General features: G+C 38.5%; 1 protein-coding gene and 1 pseudogene across 1 annotated transcript; one reads left to right on the plus strand and one right to left on the minus strand.

Moving 5' to 3' along the window:
* The first annotated feature begins 5,031 nt into the window (after nucleotides 1-5,031).
* The window catches only part of LOC113248924 (olfactory receptor 7A17-like), a 35,583-nt pseudogene continuing 17,510 nt past the window's right edge, over nucleotides 5,032-23,104 (plus strand).
* Nucleotides 16,987-17,937, minus strand: LOC125283784 (olfactory receptor-like protein OLF4). Its single transcript, XM_048227121.1, has one exon. It carries the CDS (start codon nucleotides 17,914-17,916, stop codon nucleotides 16,987-16,989), a length of 930 nt encoding a protein of 309 aa, XP_048083078.1. The 5' UTR covers nucleotides 17,917-17,937.

A 23,104-nucleotide genomic window follows, 5' to 3' on the forward strand; every position in this document is an offset into this window, starting at 1 on the left:
ATTTATTGAAGAGACTGGCTTTTCTCCATTGGATGTTTTTTCCTGCTTTGTGGAAGATGAGTTGACCATAGAGTTGAGGGTCTATATCTGGCCTCTCTGTCCTGTTCCATTTTCTATGTGTCTGTTTTTATGCCGGTACCATGCTGTCTTAGTGATCACAGCTTTGTAATATAGCTTGAAATTAGGCAACGTGATATCCCCAACATCAATTTATTTTCTGATAGTTCTGGAAGTCAGAAGTCTGAAATAGGTCTCCTTGACCTAAAATGACTACCTCCAGAAAAGAGTTCATTCTAGAGGTCTGGGGGAGAATAGGTTTTCTTGCCTATTCCAGCTTTAGAGCTACCTGTACTCTCTGACTCCATATGCCCTCCCTGTATCTTCAAAGCCATCAACAGGGCATCTCAAAATCTCTTTCTGACTCTAAGGCTTCTGCCTCCTTCTTCCACATTTGGAGGACCCTTGAGATCCATTGAGCCCACCTGGAAAATCAGAATAACTTTATCTTAGGGTCAGCTGTCTAACGATATTAGTATGATTTGTAACCTTAATACTCCCTTGCCATGACACAAGACATATCCAATGATCTTGTTGATTAAGATGTGCAAATATTTTGTGGACATTATTCTGCCTACAAAGTCTTTTTCAGAGGTATATTTGATACCAACTTAGGGGCCTTCACTTTGATGAATCAAACACAGAATTTATTTCAGACTCCAGGGTAAGTACTTATAATTTCCAATAAAAATCACACATGAAGAGGATCACATGGCTTATTTATAAACATCACCCCAAAGCCATAAATGGTAAAGTAAACCCTCAACTAAAAAGATTCAATATCATTTCAAGGTGAAGGTAAAATGCAAGGAGGTCAGACCTCTGGAAGGCAGGCAAGTTCAGGAGAATGTGTATATATATCCAGCTTCACCTGACTTCTAATCTGGTCTCCCAGGAACAGAGTCTTAGCAGGAAATTTTCACTTTCTGAACAGACAAGTGCCCACTGGGAATGGAGTGCTCTGAGGTGGGAGTAACAATGGAAACAGCGCCTAGTGAGCAGACACAGGGAGCTGTAAATATCTCCTCTGCTGTAGAACGTCAGCACGTGGATCCTTGGACTGGCCGGGACATGGTTGTTATTTTGTGTTCCTAAGTCTGGCAGAGGGACCCATGCTTCACTGCTTCCTGCTGTCCTGTCTGGGAACAGAGCTTCGGTCTCCATCATCAACCATCCAGGGAAGATTTTGGACCTTGACGTGGAGACTCTTATCTTATAGACCCCATCCAGGGGAGTCTGAGAGCTCAGCAGGTATTTCAGGAAAGGATCAGAGAGAATGGAATCTGAGAACTTTTACCTGAGGTCACCTGAGACTAGGTAGACTCATTTAAAATTAATTTATATGACGTGTTGAAAAGCAAAGTGTCCATTGGACTCAGCCATACAGATATCATTGTTGACAATAGGTGGTGGGAATGGAAGTCCAGTTGGATGCGACAGAGGAAGGGTTGGGGGACCTAAAGTGGTTCCAGTGAAATAAGAACATATCCAAGGAGCTTGCAGCTAGGGGGAGCAGGAAAACAGAGTATTTGGCTTGGAGATGTGAGTTATGAACTTTTTCAGATGTGGTGTTTTTGAGTGTGTTCTGTATTTGTAGAAAGCCCCAGAACCATGCAGGCAGCCAGTCCCTTGCAAGAGCAGTTTTTGAGACATACATTTCTCAGCATCTTCTCTCACACCTAGTATTTACATTAAAAAATAGTATTTCATATGCAAAAAGGGGTAAGCTAACTACCTTTACTTTGTAATACTTCATTACCAAGAGATGTGGAAAGGATGGAGACATTTGTGAGGTAGAAGGAAAAACTCAGCCAAATCTCTTCACCGGTGATAATCACTTATTTACGCACAGGAAGGAAATATATAGTAAACTTTTTACATATACTGAGGAAGGCTGTCTGCCACCCTAGAAGGGTGGATGCTGCTATCCCCACTATCTGAGTAGGATATTCACATTTGGAAGGGATTGCTTGTCTCTCCCAAGTTCAAAGATTGTATATGTGGTAGATGTCACATTCAAAACCTGGTTGTCTGATTTCAAAAGTTGCATTTAAAATCATTCAAAATAGTTTTTTTATTATTTTGTCTTAGAAAAAGTCCCTTCTAATGTTCTACATTGTGTATTTTCTGTTGTAAATTGTAGGTTTATTCCCCTTGCACAATTTTCTAGAGGGATATGCAATCAAAAAAATGTCTTGACATCATAAAAATACCACTCCTTTCTCATTTAGATACATTGTTACTTTTCTGTTTTGTTAATTATTCTGGGCATCAGGGCATGTGGACTGGTGCTGGAACGTTGCCAGAACCAGGGAACCTTTCTTCTCATCACAGTCTCTCAGGAACCCCCTGATTATTAGATCTACTTTACCCCCTGTGTCCATTCTTTCCTCTGTGTTTTGGCACTGCTTTCTATGTTTCTATAAATACAGGACACAGATGATTGTATTAAATTGGAGCCCCAAGTTTCCATGTCCTTGGGAGGCTTACTAACTAGAATTTAAATACTATTTACACACTCTTCAGGATAAAAGTAATTTGATGTTGACTGCTTGCCTTATATAATTTCTTCAAAATTATTGTGGCTGGGGGGGAGAAAAGCATGGTAGTGATGCAGTACCGGGAGGCCAGAGTGCACTCTGTGTGTGTGTGTCTGTGTGTGTGTGTGTGTCTGTATGTGTCTGTGTGTGTGTTGTGGGGCATGAGCAGTCCTCAGGGCAATGGCACCTGAGTTCATGTTGTCCAATATGTGACCCTTAAATGCCAGAATGTTCACCAACAAATGGAAATAAGGAAGGGATCCATCTCTATTCACAGAATACCTTGGAACACAATTAATAAGATGCAAAGAACATCATGTGAAGGAAGGACTCCCTGTGTCTTGAAGTCCCAACAGTGGCAGGAAAGTCCCCTGGGTCCTCAACGTTCTCTGCCACCACCTCTCATCTCTCTTGCTCTTGCTCATTCCCTCACCGCACTGACTGCATGTTGAGATCTGCAGATCTGCAGTAAGTGCCTTCTGCAGGGCCTTTGCTCTGCTTTCCCTGCAGGGCACACCCCTCCCCCAGATATCCTCCTGCCTCCTGCTCAGTCTTTCTGGAAGCCTCTGTTAAAATGTCACCTTCTTGGCAGGTGTTCCTGAACTCCTATTAGAACTTAGCACGCTCCCATCCACTCCTTTATATACCACCATTTTTTTTCCTTCAAAGCACCCGTCACTGTATGACATGGTATTTGATATAAATATATTTACATTACAGATATATATATATATGTTTATATATCATGTATAAATATTTGCATATATATGTTTTGCATTTAAAATAATTCAAACTAGTTTTTTGAATATATATATTGAATATATATATATTGAATATATATATATTGAATATATATATATATATATACATATATATTCTTTTTCCATCATTGGATTGTATAGACTTTTCTTATTTTTCCTCCAAGTTTTTATTTTAATTCCAGTTAGTTAACATACAGTGCAATATTAGTTTCAGGTATAGAATTCAGTGATTCAACACTTCCATACATCACCTGGTGTTCGTCACCACAACTGCCCTCCTTAAGCCCCATCATCATTTCACCCACTCCCCCCACCTACCTGCTCTCCAGCAATCCTCAGTTTATTCTCTATAGTTAAGAGTCTGTTTTCTGGTTTGCCTCTCTTTTTCTCACAGAATTTGTTCATTTGTTTTGTTTCTTAAATATCACACATGAGTGTAATCATGTTAATTGTCTTTCTCTAACTGACATTTCACTTAGCATAACACATCCTAGTTCCATCCAGGTCATTGGAAATGACATGCTTTTATTCCTTATGATGGCTGAGCAATATTCCCTTGTGTATACATATACTGCAGGCTTCTTTATCCATTCATCGATGGATGGACATTTGGGATCTCTCCAAAGTTTGGCTATTGTTGATAATGCTGCTATACACATCGGGTGCATGCTTCCACTTTGAATTAGTATTTTCTTATCCTTTGGATATAGGACAACCTACAGAATAGATGATATTTGCAAATGACATATCTGATAAAGGGTTAGTTTCTATAAGTATAATTAAACTCAATGCCCAAAAAACAAATAATCCAGTTAAGAAATGTGCAGAACAAATAATAGACACTTTTCCAAAGAAGACATACAGATGGCTAACACACACATGAAAAGACCCTCAATATCACTCATCATCAGAAAAATACACACCAAAACTCAATGAGATATCACCTCACACCGGTAAGAATGGCTAAAATAGACAAAACAGGAAACAACAGGTTTAAAAAAAAAAGTTAAAAATAGAACTGCCCTATGATAAAGCAATTACACTGCTAGGTACCTTCCCAGTGAATACAAAAGTGCTGATTCAAAGGGATATATGCACTGCAATGTTTAGCAGCAGTATTTACAATAGCCAAACTATGGAAACATGCCAAGGGTCCATTGTCTGATGAATGGATAAAGAAAGTGTATTACTCAGTCACAAAAAAGAATGAACTCCTGCCATTTGCAACAACATGGACGGAGCTAGAATGTACTAGGCTAAGCAAAATAAGTCAGTCACAGAAAGATGAATACCATATGATTTCAGTCATATGTGGAATTTAAGAAACAAAACAAATGATCATAGGGGGAAAAAGAGAGAGAGAGGCAAACCAAGACATAGACGTTTAACTCTAGAGAACATACTACTGGTTACCAGAGAGTAAATCAGTGGAGGAGATGGTGATACACGTGATGGAGAGGAAGAAGGGCAGCTGTTGAATAAGCACCAGGTGATTTATGGAAGTGTTGAACTACTAAATTATAGACCTGAAACTAATATTAAACTGTATAGTAGCTAATTGGAATTCAATAAAAACTTTAAAAATGAAAAAATAAAGGGTAATAAATAAATAAAGCTCATTTGACTGAAAATTATTTTGTTATTTTTTCCTTCCTTGTAGTCTCCTCTACCACATGGAACCAGGAAATGATTCAGGAATTTCAGAGTTTCTTCTTCTGGGATTTTCAGAGGAACCAGAACTGCAGCCCCTCCTATTTGGCTTTTCCTCTCCATGTACCTGATCACTGTGTTTGGAAACCTGCTCCTCATCCTGGCCGTCAGCTCTGACTCCCACCTCCACACCCCCATGTACTTCTTCCTGGCCAGCCTGTCCTTTGCAAACATCTGTTTCACCTCCACCACCGTCCCCAAGATGCTGTGGAACATCCAGACTCAGAGCAAAGTCATAACCTATGCAGACTGCATCACGCAGATGTATTTTTTCCTACTCTGTGCTGTGTTGGATGATTTTATCCTATCTGTAATGGCCTATGACCACTTCATGGCCATCTGTCACCCCCTGCACTACACAGTCATCATGAACTCCCAACTGTGTGGACTGCTGGTTCTGATGTCCTGGATCGTTAGTGCTCTCAATTCTTTGTTACAGAGCTTAATGGTGTTGCGGCTGTCCTACTGTGCAGTCTTGGAAATCCCCCATTTTTTCTGTGAACTCAATCAGATAATACAACTTGCCTATTCTGACACTTTTGTTAATGACACGATGATGTATTTTGCAACTGTGCTTCTGGCTGGTGCTCCCCTGGCTGGGGTCTTTTACTCTTACTTTAAGATAGTTTCCTCTGTACGTGGGATATCATCAGCTCAGGGCAAGTATAAAGCATTTTCCACCTGTGCCTCTCACCTCTCAGTTGTCTCCTTATTTTATTGTACAGGCCTAGGAGCGTACCTTAGCTCTGCTGCTCCCCAGAGCTCCCACACAAGTGCAGTGGCCTCGGTGATGTACACGGTGGTCACCCCCATGCTGAACCCCTTCATCTTCAGCCTGAGGAACAGAGACATAAAGAGGGCTCTGAAAAGAATCACCGGTGATGTAAGGGCCCATTGTCCTGGGCTGAAGAAGTGCGCATGATTGCAGGGTCAGAGCCTCAGAACCAAGAATTGCCATTCTTCGATCAGGTTGTGGAAGTAGAATCTGCTCCTTCTATTTATTTTCTGGTGTTTTCATTTGTTTGACTTCAACTTCTCTATACACTTAAGTAACACACTTTATTTATCTTCTGCTTTGTCTGATACACAGTTTTCCTCTTTGTCCATTTACTACCTTTTAAAAGTTTTTCCCACCCTGGATAAAAACCATTTGGAATTCCCATTTATGTCATGGGGTACCATTGATTTCTTGAGAATAATTCCTACACAGTCAACATATATCATCCCAAGTAATTTTCTCTTATTTAACTAAAAGGATAGTCATGAGTAATATTATTCATACAGAAAAAAAGTAGGTTGCTAACCAAGGCCATTTATTAAATTTTATAATAAGGGAACCTATGAGACCCCAGTTTTTCCCTTTTGTGTCTATCAGTACATTGTACATCACTGTCTCCACTGCTCATCCTGACAGTGCAGACTATCTTTAAGTTGGTCCTGTTGTTAGTCACTGACTCCATTCTCCTGATTATGATCATGTTCTCCTGTGCGGCTGTATCCACCGTGCCTACCACAGTGATTGGCTCAATGATTACCATGAACATGTTTCCAAGCAGAGTCTATAAAGAAATTTATATTAGAATAAGTAGATTTACTTCATATTCCCCAAGCCAGGGAAGATCTTAAACATGATAAAGATAAATTGAAATTATGCTTTGTATTACAGAATAAAATATTTCATTTTATGCTGTCCATCTACTCTTTGAATGTGGAGTTTGATGTCCATGTAGAAATGTTGGGTTTTCGGGGCGCCTGGGTGGCACAACGTTTAAACGTCTGCCTTAGGCTCAGGGCGTGATCCCGGCGTTATGGGATCGAGCCCCACATCAGGCTCCTCCGCTATGAGCCTGCTTCTTCCTCTTCCACTCCCCCTGCTTGTGTTCCCTCTCTCGCTGGCTGTCTCTATCTCGGTCGAATAAATAAATAAAATCTTTTAAAAAAATAAAAGAAATAATAATGTAGACACATTTTTTGTGACCAAAGGAAACACGCAAGGATAGGAGTGTGAGGATGTATATGTGTGTACATTTGTACACATCTTTCTCTCAGATAAACACTTCCTCACACATTTATGCAGACACACAGAGACTTATTTGGATCTCATCTATTTTGTTGAAAGAAAACGTGAAATTTGAAGAGGATGCATATCAAACGAATAAACATTTGAATTAATATAAAATAGAAAGTAAAATTTGGACACAAACATTAAAATAGACTGGGTGACCTTAATTGTAATAAGGAATTATAATTTTATCTCAAATCTTCAAAGGCCTCAGAGTCAAAACCACATTTACATTTATGCAGTGGGAAATCAGTGTCAAGTTAATGGGGCAGAATATCTCCAACCTGAAACGGATTTTCTCTTTCCATTTAAGGTTGGGATTTCAATACCAAACGCCTTTACCCAAGGGAAGTTCACTGAAAGAGTTGAAAGGGTCAAACTCCATTCCTACAAACAATATTTTTCTGAACAAATGTCTATATTTGATTCCTGATATAACAAGCCACTCCTGATATGAGTGGCTTATCTTAAAACAAAGATTTATCCTATGTTTCTAGAAGGGCAAAAGCCTGAAGACGGTCTCATTGGACTATAATTAAGAGGTCTGCAGGGCCGCAATCCTTCTGGACACTCCAGAGGAGAATTCACTCCCTTTCCTATTTCACTTTTCAGTAAATACTTGCCTTTCTTGTCTCATGGCCCTCACCCATCTTCAAAGCTCACAGCACAGATTCTGAAAATGTCTCTGATTCCAATTCTTTGTCCTCGCTCTTCCACATTTACGGGACCAGTGTGATTACACTAGTCCCATCTCGATAATCTAAGCTAACCTTTTCTTCTTATTATATTAAGATCAGTGATTAGCAGATTTTCCCACCTAGTGGCTGATTTCTCCTAGCTCTGTAAACAAACATTTTCAAAAGTTTTTGAATTAGGATGTGGACATCTATTGGAAGCCCTTATTCTGCATATTACAAAGTCATTTTCAAATATAAATTATTTGATGTCACTCTGGAGTGCTTATATGAAAGACTTGAACAGATAAATTTTCTGTGTTTTTTTGTTTTTTTTTTTTTGTTTTAAAGATTTTATTTATTTATTCGACATAGATAGAGACAGCCAGCGAGAGAGGGAACACAAGCAGGGGGAGTGGGAGAGGAAGAAGCAGGCTCATAGCAGAAGAGCCTGATGTGGGGCTCGATCCCAGATCGCCGGGATCACACCCTGAGCCGAAGGCAGACGCTTAACCGCTGTGCCACCCAGGCGCCCCATGAACAGATAAATTTTCAACACCTATAGAATTATGTGAAAAAGTTTCTTTCAAAATTACAAACACAGAAGATTCTTGATGGAGAAGACTGAAAACACCTACTTATGACTCAAACACAGGAACACAGAGTAGCTCTCAAACTGTGCCCCACAGAGCATGACCTGCAGCATTAACACCCTCTGGGAACTTGTTAGAAATGTCCAGTCCCTAAAATTAGATTTTAAACCAAAAACTGTAGTAAGGCATTAAGAGAAATTCTATATCATAATTGAAAGGTCTATCCAAAAAAGATCTAAAAATTATAAATATTTATGATCCGAATTTGGGAGCAGCCAATTATATAACACAATTAATAACAAAAACACAGAAACAAATGGATAATAATACAATAATAGTAGGGGATTTCAACACCAGTCTCACAGCCATGGACAGATCATCTAAGGAGACAAACAACAAGGAAACAAGATCTTTGAATGACAAAAGGGACCAGATGGACATCACAGATATATGAAGAGCATTTCATCCTAAAGCAACAGAATACACATTCTTCTAGAGTATTTTCCAGAGTAGATAACATACTGGGTCACAAATCACGTCTCAGTCAATACCAAAAGATTGGAATTATGCTCTGTATATTTTCAGACCACAATGCTTTGAAACTTGAACTCAATCACAACAGGAAATTTGAAAGAAACTCAAACACATAGAGGTTAAAGAGTAATTATTTATTTATTTATTTATTTATTTATTTATTTATTTTTAATAATATTTTTTTATTATGTTATGTTAGGCACCATACAGTATATCCTTAATTTTTGATGTAGTGTTCCATGATTCATTATTTGCATATAATACCCAGTGCTCAATGCAATATGTGCCCTCCTTAATATCCATCACCGGCCTATCCCAATCCCCTACCCCCTCCCCTTTGAAGCCTTCAGTTTGTTTCCCAGAGTCCATATTCTCTCATGGTTCATTCTGCCTTCTGTTTACCCCCCTTTCATTCTTAACTTCCTTCTCCTACTGATCTTCCTGCTATTTCTTTTGTTCCATAAATGAGTGAAGCCATATGATAATTGTCTTTCTCTGCTTGACTAATTTCACTTGTTTCCCTGAGTCTAGAGCCTCTTATGGTTTGTCTCCCTCTATGATTTCTTCCCATTCAGTTTTCCTTCCCTTCCCCTATAGTCCTCTGTGCTATTCTTTATATTCCACATATGAGTGAAACCATACAATAATTGTCTTTCTCTGCAAAACTTACTTCACTTAGCATAATCCCTCCAGTTCCATCCATGTCGATGCAAATGGCAGGTATTCATCCTTTCCGATGGCTGAGTAATGTTCCATTGCATATATGAACCATGTCTTCTTTATCCATTGATCTGTTGATGGGCATCTTGGCTCCTTCCACAGTTTGGCTATTGTGGACATTGCTGCTATGAACATTGGGGTGCAAATATCTTCTCCCATTCCGTGGGTTGCCTCTTAGATTTGTTGACTGTTTCCCTTGCTGTGCAGAGACTTTTAATCTTGATGAAGCCCCAAAAGTTCATTTTTTAATTTTGTTTCCCTCACCTTTTGAGACATGTCTTGAAACAAGTTGCTGTAGCCAATGTCGAAGAGGTTACTGCCTATGATCTCTAGGACTTTGATGAATTCCTGTCTCACATTGAGGTCTTTCATCCATTTTGAGTTTATCTTTGGGTATGGTGTTAGGAAATGGTCCAGTTTCATTCTTTTGCATCTGGCTGTCCAATTTTCCCAGCACTATTTGTTGAAGACACTGTCTTTTCTTTCCATTGGATAGTATTTCCTGCTTTGTCGAAGATTAGCTGATGACAGAGTTGAGGGTCCATTTCTGGGTTCTCTATTCCGTTCCACAGATCTATGTGTCCGTTTTTGTGCCAACACCATGCTGTCTTGAGGATCACAGCTTTACAATATAGCTTGAAGTCAGGCATTTTGATGCTTCCAGCTTTGTTTTTCTATTTCAACATTCCCCTGGCAATTCAGGGTCTTTTCTGGTTCCATACAAATTTTAGGATTCTTTTTTCCTGCTCTGTGAAAAATGTCAATGATATATTGATAGGGATTACATTGGAAGTGTAGATTGTTCTAGGCAGCACAGACATTTTAACAATGTTTATTCTTCCAATCCATGAGCATGGAATATTTTTCCATCTCTTTTTGTCTTCCTCAATATCTTTCATAACTGTTCTGTAGTTTCTAGAGTTTAGATCCTTTTTAAAAAAATATTATGTTCAGTTAGCCAACATATACTACACCATCAGTTTTCGATGTAGTGTTCAATGATTCCTTAGTTGCTTATAACACCCAATGCTCATCACAATACATGCTCTCTTTAACACCCATCACCTGGCCACCCCTATCTTCCCATCATCCTTCCCTCTGTAACCCTTACTTTGTTTCCTGGAGTCCATAGTCTTTCATGGTTTGTCTCCCTCTCTGATTTCTCCCCCTTCAGTTTTCCCGCCCTTCCCGCATGGTCCTCTGTGCTATTCCTTATGTTTCGTATATGAGTGAAACCATATGACGATTGTCTTTTTCCTCTTCTGTTAGATTTATTCCTAGGTATCTTATGGTTTTGGGTGCTATTGTAAATGGAATTGATTCCTTAGTTTCTCTTTTTTCTGTCTCGTTGTCAGTGCATAGAAATGCAACTGATTTCTGTGCATTGATTTTGTATCCTGCCACATTGTTGAACTGCTGTATGAATTCTAGCAATTTGGGGGCGGAGTCTTTTGGGTTTTCCACATAAAGTATCATATCATCTGTGGAGAGAGAGAGTTTGACTTCTTCTTTGCCAATTTGAATGCCTTTTATTTCTTTTTGTTGTCTGATTACTGAGGCTAGGACTTCTAGTACTATGTTGAACAACAGTGGTGAGATTGGGCCTACTTGTCGTGTTCCTGAAGTTAGGGGGAAAGCTCTCAGTTTTTCCCCATTGAGAATGATATTTGCTGTGGGCTTTTCATAGATGGCTTTTATGATATGGAAGAATGTTCCCTCTATCCTTACATTGTGGACCATTTTAATCATGAAAGGATGCTATCTTTTGTCAAATGCTTTTTCTGTATCAATTGAGAGGATCATATGATTCTTGTGCTTTCTTTTATTAATGTGATGTATCATGTTGCTTGATTGTTGATTGAATGTTGGATCACCCTTGCATCCCAGAAATAAATCCCCACTTGGTGGTGGTAAATAATCCTTTTAATGTAATGTTGGATCCTATTGGCTAGGATCTTGTTGAATATTTTGATATCCGTGTGCATCATCACCATGTTCTTCTTTAAATGTTTAGTAGAATTCCCCTGGGAAGCCATCTGGCCCTGGACTCTTGTTTGTTGGGAGGTCTTTGATTTTGCTTCAATTTCCTTAATGATTGTTGGTCTGTTCTGATTGTCTATTTCTTCTTGTTTCAGTCTTGGTAGTTTATAAGTTTCCAGGAATGCATCCATTTCTTCCAGATTGCCTAATTTGTTGGGATAAAGCTGCTAGTAATAAATTCTAGCACTTGTTTCTATTTCCTTGGTATTAGTCATGATCTCTCCCCTTTCATTCATGATTTTATTAATTTGGGTCCTTTCTCTTTTTTTTTTTTTTTTTTTTGAGTAAGTCTGGCCAGAGGTTTACCAATCTTATGAATTATTTCAAAGAATCAGCTTCTGGTTTTGTTTATCTGTTCTACTGTTCTTCTAGGTTCTATTTCATTAATTTCTGCTCTAATCTGTATTATTTCTCTTCCCCTGCTTGGGTTAGGCTTTATTTGCTGTTCTTTTTCCAGGTCCTTTACGTGTAGGGTTAACTTGTGCATTTGAAATTTTTCTGAATTTTTGAGAGAGGCCTGGATGGCTATTACTTTCCTCTAAGGGCCGCCTTTGCAGTATCCCATAGGTTTTGAACTGATGTGTTTTCATTTTTATTGGTTTACACGAGTTGTATATGTTCTTCTTTAATTTCCTGTTGACCCAATCATTATTTAGTAGGATGCTCTTTAACTTCCAAGTATTTGAATTCTTTCCAAATTTCTTCTTGTGGTTGAGTACCAGTTTCAAAGCATTGTGTCATAAGAAGTAGGAAGAACAGTAGGAGAAGAAAGGGAAGAAGGAAGGGGGGGTAAACAGAAGGGGGAATGAACCATGAAAGACTATGGACTCTGGAAAACAAACTGAAGGCTTTAGAGGAGAGGGGGGTGGGGGATTGGGATAGGTCAGTAATGGGTATTAAGGAGGGTACATATTGCATGGTGCACTGGGTGTTATATGCAAGTAATGAATCATGGAAATTGGTCGTGGAATCATGGTCATTGTGTTGCCTGTAACTTCCATTTCTGTTGATTGTCTCTGTTACTTCCTGGTCTATGTTACTCTTGAGGTATCTCTTCACTTACAGTATCCTCCTTAATATTTCTTGCAGGGCTGGCTTGGTAGTCACATATTTTTTTCTGTTTCTGCATGTCCTAGAAGCTTTTTATCTCTCCATCCATTCTGAATGACAGCCTTGATGGATAAAGTATTCTTGCCTGCACGTTCTTCTCATTTAGTAATCTGAACATATCTTGCCAACCCTTTCTGGTTTGCCAGGTTTTTGTGAATAGGTCTGATGTTATTCTGATATTCCTCCCTCCATATGTAAGTAATCTCTTCTCCCTAGCTAGTCTCAGGATAATTTCTTGGGCTGTAAGCTTTCAAGCTTCACTATTATGTGTTGGGGTGTTATATTTTTATTGAATTTGGGAGGGGTCCTCTCTGCCTCTCGGACATGAATGCTTGTTTCCTTCCCCAAATTAGGGAAGTTCTCAGCTATGATTTGCTCAAATACACCTTCTAGCCCTCCTTCTCTCTCCACCCTCTTGGGGATTGCAATAATTCTGACATTGGAACTTTTCATTAATCTCTCTAAGTCTCTTTCCATGGGCTACTAGCGGCCTATCTCTGTTTTCCACAACTTCATTCTTTTCCATCAACTTATCTTTTAGATCACTGATTCTCTCTTCTCCCTTACTCATCATGGCTATTAGAGTATCCAGTTTAGATGGCATCTCATTCATAGCATTTTTATGTTTGACCTGATTAGATGTCATTTCTGCCCTCAGAGATTCTATATCATCACTAATGCTTTTTTTCAAGCCTAGCTATTGGCTTTATGATTATTATCCTGAATTCTGTCTCTGACATCTTGCTTATTTCCATATCTGTTATTTCTGTGGCAAAGAACATTGTCTCTATTTATTTTCTTTGTTGAAAGAAAGTCATTCTGTCAAGGGATGGTTGAGCAAATGAACAGAGACCAAAATATCAACCACAACCCAAGCAAAATGCACCCTAGAAAAAATCTGAAGTGGTCAGAAGCTACCACAGATACGCAAACAAAGCCAAGATGATCCAAAACAATAAAAAATAAGGAGGGTGGTGGGAGAGAGAGATTATAATCTCTCAGGATGGAGAAAGCCAGGTTTCTGCCTGTTTCTGATCGATTTTTGTTCTGTATGTTAGAAGACACTATATCCCAAAATTGTAAAGAAATCAGAACTTATATATATCATATATATGATATATATAAGATATATATGTTACATATAATATATATACATATATACATATATATACATATACATACATATAATATATATAAGTTACATATAATATATATATACATATATATATGTTACATATAATATATATATACACACACATATATATACACATATATTAAGATAAAATTGAACAGAGTGAATAACAGACCAGTATGAGGCATAAATCTATAAAATGTAGATGTAAAAACAATTTTTTTAAGTGACTTAAAAACATTAGTTGGGAAATAAGAATCTATTTGAAACAGAAACAGTAAAAAAAAAAAAAAAGAAAAAAGGAAAAAGAAAAGAGAAAGGAAACTAAAAAAAGAGGTAAATTTAGCCTTAAGTATAAGAGTCATGAGGGTGCACCTGGAACTCCCTGTATTATTTTCCCCTGGCGCTGGAGTTTCACAGTCCTGTTGGTAAATAAGCTTATCATTCACCTGTTCTTCCAATCTGTCTTCTGGGGGAGGGGCCTGCTGCTAGGTTCTCAGGCATCTTTGCCTGGGTGGAGTTGCCCCACCACTTGTCAAGGGGATGGGCTTAATGTGTGGTGGTTGTCTGTGTGGCTTTTGTTCCCTGGGGGCTTTCTGCTTCTCTTTAGAGAGTCAGAGCAAATATGACCATGCAGGAATCTCTGCCTAGAGCTGTGAAATCACAGTCCCCTTTCTTCAATAAACCCTCCAGGTCAAACCGTCTCCATTACTGTGTGTACCAACTCCACAGACTCATGTTATTTGCACCTGCTACAACTCTCCCAGGGGAGTTCCAGGGACCCATGAGCGTCTCTGTGCTTTGTGCCTTTGGAATTGTGAGCAGCTGTGGGCTCGCATGTGTGCACCCTCTTCCTCAGCCCCCAGGTCATGGGGTGCCGCCTAAGTGTCCTTTAGCCCATGGGTCACACTGCCCTGAGAGCTGCTGCCCTTACATAGGCACAAGCTGTCTTATATCTCCCCTGGGATGTTAAACAGCCCACACCTTCTAGTCCTTTTCAGGGTGCTCAGGCAGAGAGCAGTCTCCTGACCAGCCAGGCTCATGGTTTATGGTGACCAGAGCTGATAGTCCCTTCTGTGCTTGTTGACCATAACCAGTCTCCACTGCTTGGGCACTCTATTGGTTCAGATTCTTCTCTACTTTCTGAGTCTCCTGGAATCCTGAGACCACAATGATCCACCTAGAATTCTATTCTATTCATCCCTTGTGCCCTTTTCAGAAAGGGATGTCTCTTATTGGAGCAGATTTCTAAGGGTCCCAATTTTGTGCACTGGTGTTATATCGTTTTCCAGTGGCTGGTTTATGGAGGCTCCTTCCTTCCTCCATTTATATTCCAATATTTCCCCCAAAGGTTCAAGGTTTCCCACTCCCTACCTTGCAAAAAGTAGTCATTTTTCTGCTTGTAGAGATCCACATAAATCTTCTTGCATCTCAGGTTGAATTTGTGTGTGTTCAGGGTGGTTTGATAAATATCCAGCTAATTTTGAGGGACCAGATGAAATGAGGTCCCCTACTCTGCCGCTATCTTGCCCCCCCCCAACTCTCACAGTTTATCTTCTACTAAGTCCCCTCAGATTCACTTCTCTGCACCTCCTACCTTGAAAAACTGGTCGCTTTTTTATTTGTATTATTGAATCAATTCTTTTCTTAGATATCAGGTTGAATTCACAGGTGTTCAGAAAGATTAGATAGATATCTAGCTGAATTCAGGGAACCAGGTAATATGAACATCCCCTACTCTTCCATCATCTTCCTGGCAGAATAATTCCACTATTTTAATATCTACATGTGAACCTTTGATTTTTTTCACAGTTGGAAGAGAGATCTCCCACCATGTTAAGTGTGACCCAGCTAACTGTACTCCGAGTCTGACCCTGAGTCATGTACCACCAGAATATTTAAATACCAATTAATTTACTGAAGCATTATTACATGTGATAAACTGTACATGTTTTAAGTGTACATATGGACTACATCTTCTTAATCTGGTCCATATATACAACGGAATATTACTCAGCCATCAGAAAGAATGATTACACATTTGCAGCAACATGGACGGGACTGGGGGAGATTATGCTAAGTGAAATAAGTCAAGCAGAGAAAGACAATTATCATATGGTTTCACTCATTTATGGAACATAAGAAATAGCAGGGAGATAGGTAGGAGAAGGAAGGGAAGAATGAAGTGGGGTAAACAGAAGGGGGAATGAACCACGAGAGACTACGGACTCTGGGAAACAAACTGAGGACTTCAGAGGGGAGGGGGTTGGGGGACTGGGATAGGCTGGTGATGGGTAGTAAGGAGGGCACATATTGCATGGTGCACTGGGTGTTATACGCAAATAATGAATCATGGAACATTGCATCAAAAACTGGGGATGTACTATATGGTGACTAATATAACAAAATAAAAATTATTTTTAAAACAGGAAATAAACAAATTGTAACTGGAGCTTTCCAAAAATAAATTAAATAAATAAATAAATAAATAAATAAATAAATAAATAAAGTGTACAATGTTAGGAATGAAAGAGTCATTGAAAACTCACCGGGAAACACTACATGGTTCTATACCATAGAAGTCCAGAAGGCCCACAGTAAGTTCTAACTGCTCTGTTATGCAATTGTTTGGGTGTAATCCCTCCATCATCTCATTTTCTTCTGAAGACCATGTGGAATCATAAACATAACATCAAGGGATGTTGTAAGGAATGATGAAATGTGTGGAAATATCTTGTTGGATCCAAAGAATGCTCAAGACTAAGGGTTGGGTGTGTGTAAATGTATGTATATGCACGTACATATTTATTTCAAGAAACCACACTCTCACACACATGGATGTAAATGCACAAGACTTGTAACCCTCATTATAATTCATTATAACCTATCGTGTTGAAAGATAGCTTTAGAGAAACTTGGAGGGTAAAGAAATGAAAAGAATGAGCACTTGCTTTCATGTGGAATGTTAGGAATGTAGAAATTTAGACAAAAAAAAATTTAGAGAAGAACAGCTGGCCTTAATTTTCACAAGTGCATCTTGAAAAATGTCCCTTTTATGGCTTCCCCCTGAAAAATATATGTAAAGCCCCCATTATGTCTTTGTTCCTCAGACTGTAGATAAAGGGGTTCAGCATGGGTGTGACCACCGTGTACATCACTGAGGCCACTGCACTTGCGTGGGAACTCTGGGGAGCAGCAGAGCTAAGGTACACACCTAGACCTGTACAATAAAATAAGGAGACAACTGAGAGGTGAGATGCACAGGTGGAAAATGCTTTGTACTTCCCTTCAGCTGATGAGATCCCATGTATAGAGGAAACTATCTTAAAATAAGAGTAAAGGATTCCAGCCAGGGGACAACCAACAAGCAGCACAGTTGCAAAATATATCACCACGTCATTAAAAAAGGTGTCAGAACAGGCAAGTTGTATTATCTGATTGAGTTCACAGAAAAAGTGGGGAATTTCCAAAACTGTACGGAAGGACAGCCGCAACACCATTAAGTTTTCTAGCAAGGAATGCAGGGCACTTATGATCCAGGACACCAGAACCAGCAGTCCACAGAGCCGGGGGTTCATGATGACCATGTAGTGCAGGGGGTGACAGATGGCCACAAAGCGGTCATAGGCCATCACAGTCAGGAGGAAGTTGTCCAAACCTATAAAAAGTGTGAAAAAGTATATCTGCATGATGCAGCTGTCATAAGTTATGACTTTTCTCTGCGTCTGTATATTCACCAGCATCTTGGGGATGGTGGTGGTGGTGAAACAGATGTCTGCAAAGGACAGGTTGGCCAGGAAAAAGTACATGGGGGTGTGGAGGTGGGGGTCAGAGCTGACGGCCAGGATGAGGAGCAGGTTTCCACACACAGTGATCAGGTACATGGAGAGGAACAGCCCAAACAGAAAGGGCTGCAATTCTGGTTTCTCAGAAAATCCCAGAAGAAGAAATTCTGAAATTTGTGTATCATTCTCTAGTTCCATGTCATCGATGTGACTACCAAAATAAGAAAGTACATGACACAATTATGCAGTACTAACCTGGCAGATATATTATCACTTATATTCTGCACTCAAGAAATTAATGTTTATATTTGTGTATGGAATATGATAAAAACACTACAAATTAGGAATAGAAGGAAACTATCTCAAGATAAAGCCTTTTATGAAAAACCCACAACAAACATGATACTCGATGGGATATAGTGAACATTTTTCCTGTATGATCAGGAACAAGGCAAGTATGCCTGTTTTCCTGACTTGTACTCAATATATCACTGGAAGTTCTAAACAGAGCAATTAAAGAAAGAAAAAGAAATAAAAAGCATCCAGACTGGAAAAGAAGAAATAAATTTATCTATGCAGTTGGTGTGATCCTCTATTTAGAAAATCCTAAAGATGCCACAACAGTAATAGAACTAATAAATTAATTCAGCCAAATAACTGGATAGTAAACCATCTTCAAAACATCAGCTGCATACCTACCTACAAACAGTGAACCATCTGAGAAGTAAATAAAATAATTCCATCTACACGATGTTCAATAGAATAACAATATCACTTCACACCATTCAGAACGGCTAGTATAAAATGACAAGAAATACAAGTGTTGGTGAGGATGTGGAGTAGAGGGAACACTCGTGCACTGTTGGCGAGAATGCCAACTGGTGCAGCTACTGTGGAAAACAGTATGGAGGTACCTTAGAAAAATAAAAATAGAAATACCACATGATCAAGTAATTCTGGTACTGGGTGTTTACCCAATGAGGACAAAAGCACTAATCCAAAAATATATGTGCACCCCATATTTATTGCAGCATTGCTTACAATAGCCAAGATATGGATGCAGCCCAAGTGTCCACTGATAGATGAATGGGTAAAGAAGATGTGGTATATAGACATAGATAGATATAGATATAGATATGGATAGATTACATATAGATATAGATATATGCAATAGAATATTGCTCAGCCTTAAAAAAGAATGAGTGCTTGCTATTTGCAACAACATGGGTGGGTCTAGAAGGGGCTATACTAAGTGAAATAATTAAACAAAGACAAATACAATATGATCTCACTTGTATGTGTAATCTGAAAAAAAAAAAAAAACAAATGAACAGACAGACACTTAAATACACAGAACAAACTGGTAATTGCCAGAAGTAAGTTGGGGTCAGGCAGATAAAGGGTATAAACAGTACAAATGAGATCTTGGCATGTGCAACAACATGGATGACTCAAATATTGAGAACAAACTGCTGGTTATCAGAAGGGAGGTGGGCGGGGGGATGGGTGAAATAGGTGAAGGGGATTAAGAGTACACTTATCATGATGAGCACTGAGTAATGTGGACAATTTTTGAATCCCTATATTATATTCCTGAAACCTATATAACACTGCATGTCAATTATATTGAAATTAAAAATAAACTGTAAATAATAAAAAAATTCAGTCTTTTAAATTACCAAAAAATCCACAGAATTAAAAAAAATAAAATAAAGTCTATAGACAAAACCATCTTAATTAAGGCAAGAAACTGAAAAATAAGTTATACATTGATTATATTATAGTTATACATTATCTAATAGCATTTAAAACATTTTTTACAGCCAAAATATCTCCATACAATTCAATGGAGAAACAGGAATCTGTAAAAATCACTTGAAATGCTGACACCTGTATAAAATGGGCATATAATATATGGGCCTATAATCATAATGTGCAAATCAATATGGTGACCAACTATATGGATTTTGCTCAAACTCACTAATAGTTCATGAAAACAACATGAAATCCCTTCCACACCCATCAGCCTGTTAAACAACTTAATGAGCTGTCACATCAATTGGGATTGGAACTTTTAAACAGGTAGCAAAGTGGGATTCTTTAGTTTTCATAGCATAAATGTGACATGCTATAACATTTAGGGGAAATAATCTGAAAACAGGTATAAGTATTAGAGATATAGATATGCATTGTTTACCTCCGGGTTTCTCATCTCAGCACTACTGACATTGTGGCCCAGATCAGTCTCTGTGCTGGGGTTTGTCCTGGGCATTGTCGGATGTTTAGAGCATCTCTGGCCTCTAGTGACACCTCCCCAGTCTGACAGCCTAAAATGTCTCTGGACATTGCTCAAAGTCCCCTGGAGGACAAAATTGACCCCAGTGGAGAACCAGCATTTTAACTCAATTTCAAAGTATTTTTTGTATAATAGGTATAATAGCAATTTAATGAGAAAGCATATGAAAAACCCTCAAAACTGTAAATGACTCAGCCACACCCTGAAATATTATGCAATCACTGAAGTAATGAATTAGCATTATACCGGTTGATGGAGGCAAGTCTGTAAGGCACTGCTGAGGGAGACAAGCTATAAAAAAACAGACTGCACCAGAGCCCAAAGACTATTTACAACGTGTATAAGATTCTATACATGAATTTGTATGAAAGTGCATGAATACTTGTGTGTGCATAATATAGAAACATAAGTTGTAAAAGAAGCTAAGAGCTTATAGAACAAAGGATAGCAGTGAGAATGAGAATAGGTTAGGCATGGAGCTGTTTCAGACAACTCTATGAAACACAATGACGATCTAAAGCTAACTTTATGGAGAGGATTAAATAGTACTAAGGAGGGCACATGACGTGATGAGCACTGCATGTTATACGTAGCTAATGAATCGTTGAACACTACATCAAAAAACTAAAGATGGACTACTATACGTTGGCCAATTGAACATAATAAAAAATAACAAAAAAATTAACAGTAAAAAAAAGTAACATTGATGGAATGACATTAGTGTGGGTCACTGATGGTGACTGAAGAATCAAAGCACTAAAGACTTGGAAAGAGGGGTGTCTGGCTGCTTCAGTGAGCAGACCATTCAGCTCTTGATCTTGGGGTTGTGAGTTTGACTTTGAGTTGGTATAAAGGTTACTTTAAAAAAACGTACAAACTTGAAAATAAAAGAATATAACAAAAAGTATTTTAAAATGGGTAGGAAACATTATCTAAAGATACAATTTCATCTTATGTAAATATATATTAATTCATATTACTTTAGGAAGAAAATGTGAATGTTAGTCAAATGATAAAGAAGTGTAACTTCCAAATCGTGGCTGTGGGTGATATGACTTTGAGAAATAGATCAAATTGCAAAAAGCCAAAAGGTTTAACAGAATAACAGAACTGTGAAGGCACGTTGGAAATGTGTATAAAAGGTCATTTATTAACTCAAATGTTGCAGAAGAAAGTTCTACACTTAAGCAAGAGGAGGGAGGAAAATATAACCAAATGATAGGTTTGAGCACACAAAAGATAAGAACTTTCCTAGTACTCCTGAATACATCTATACATACATAAAGGAACTGAACATCAAACAGTAAAATGGCTGGAAAAACTCCAATTCTTACATCTGAAACAAATGCAATCAACAAGAATATAAGCACTCAGAATCTACCAAACAAAATCACAACCGGCACAGACAATTTACAATAGAAAAAGCAAATGTCTAAGAAACCCACAAGTATATTCATCCTCACCAGTAAGGAAATAATTGCAACGTAAAGCTTTTTTAATATATCCCCTTTCACCTATTACATTAAAAAAAATGATTGGAAGATATCCAGCTAAATTCAGGGGATCGGTTGAGAGACTATGTATCCCAGGATACAAACGGAGAGTTTCAGAGGGAAGGGGGGAGGGAAGAGGGGGAGGAGGTAAGAGGGTAATGGGTATTAGGAGGGCACGTGTTGTGATGAGCACTGGGTGTTATACATAACTAATGAATCACTGAACACTACATCAAAAACTAATGATGCACTCTACAGTAGCTAACTGAATATAATAATTTAAAAAATTATTGGCATGCCCAGCATGAAAAAGGACACTATGAAATGTATGTTGCATGATCCCTTGGTCTGGATCTTTCTCATCAATATGGGAACACGCTCAAATTGTCCTTGGCTCAGAAAGAATAAAAGGAATGCCCTCACTTGACTGCTTAACCCTTGTAGCTAATACACTATATCTCTATTCTCCTTAATTGCAAAGATCCTTGAACTCATGTTCTACTTTTATTGGACCACTTTCTACCACCCATCATCACTCTTCCAGAACCACTAGTTAATCCTCAACAATTTCCTCTGCATGGCTGACCTCAATGTTTACTTTTATTTTTAGGATCATAAATAAATCTATTCTTCAGGATATCAAGCAAGCCAACAAGTGATGTCCTGGTGCTGGGCTAGGCTGGGTTGTCTCTCCGGTGGCTTCAGGTAAATATTCTCACCCTTCTATTCTCACTGGCTCTTTCCTGCAGCACCTGCTGGGTTTTCAGACTCACCTGCATGGGGTGCTCTGTGTGGAAGTCCGAATTTCTCCCTCGATGGCTTATGAGGGAGACTGAACTCTGTTCTCAAACAACACAGTAGTAGTCTCCTACCCAGACTTAGGACTCCAGAAGAAATACCCGTGTCCCATTCAGTCCAAGGTTGCACCTGCTGAGGGACAACAGCAGAAGAGATATTTACAGCTCCCTATCTGTTCCTTAGGTATATTTCCTTCCTGTTATTCCAACCCCTGAGTATATCATCCCCCGTGAGACATTGCTCTGCACAGATAGGATTTTTTTTCCCCCTGTAATTGCCTGTTCCCAAGACACCAGCTTATGAGTCAGGTGAAACCAGTCATTACTCTTCCCTGAACTCATCTGCCTCCCACAGAGCTAACCTCCTAGCACCTTATCCCAACCCTGAGTTAGAGATTTCTCCAAATCTAAGAGTGAAGAATTTTTCTTGACTAGGCTCCTTGGGTCTCCCAAATGTTGACTCATGGTGGGACACTGCACTGTTGTGTCCAGAAGATTGCTACTCACCCGCCTTCAACAAGGTGAAGAACTGTATTGCTTTGATATAAAACCATGACTTGGCCTGCATAACACTTCTGTCAAAACAGTTAAGAGTTCAATGCTTTAAGATATATTAAGAGCTGTAGTTTCATCTTAACGTATAAAATATTTTGGTAATTAAATTAATTACCGAAAAATATTTTGGTAATTAAATTACCAAATTTAATTTTGGTAATTTAAATAAATAAATATTTTAATATATCTATTTATTTATATTTATATATTTATATAAATGTAAATATTAAATATTTATATAGGTA

The sequence above is a fragment of the Ursus arctos genome, unplaced genomic scaffold, assembly GCF_023065955.2.
Source record: "Ursus arctos isolate Adak ecotype North America unplaced genomic scaffold, UrsArc2.0 scaffold_14, whole genome shotgun sequence".
Classification (NCBI taxonomy): domain Eukaryota; kingdom Metazoa; phylum Chordata; class Mammalia; order Carnivora; family Ursidae; genus Ursus; species Ursus arctos.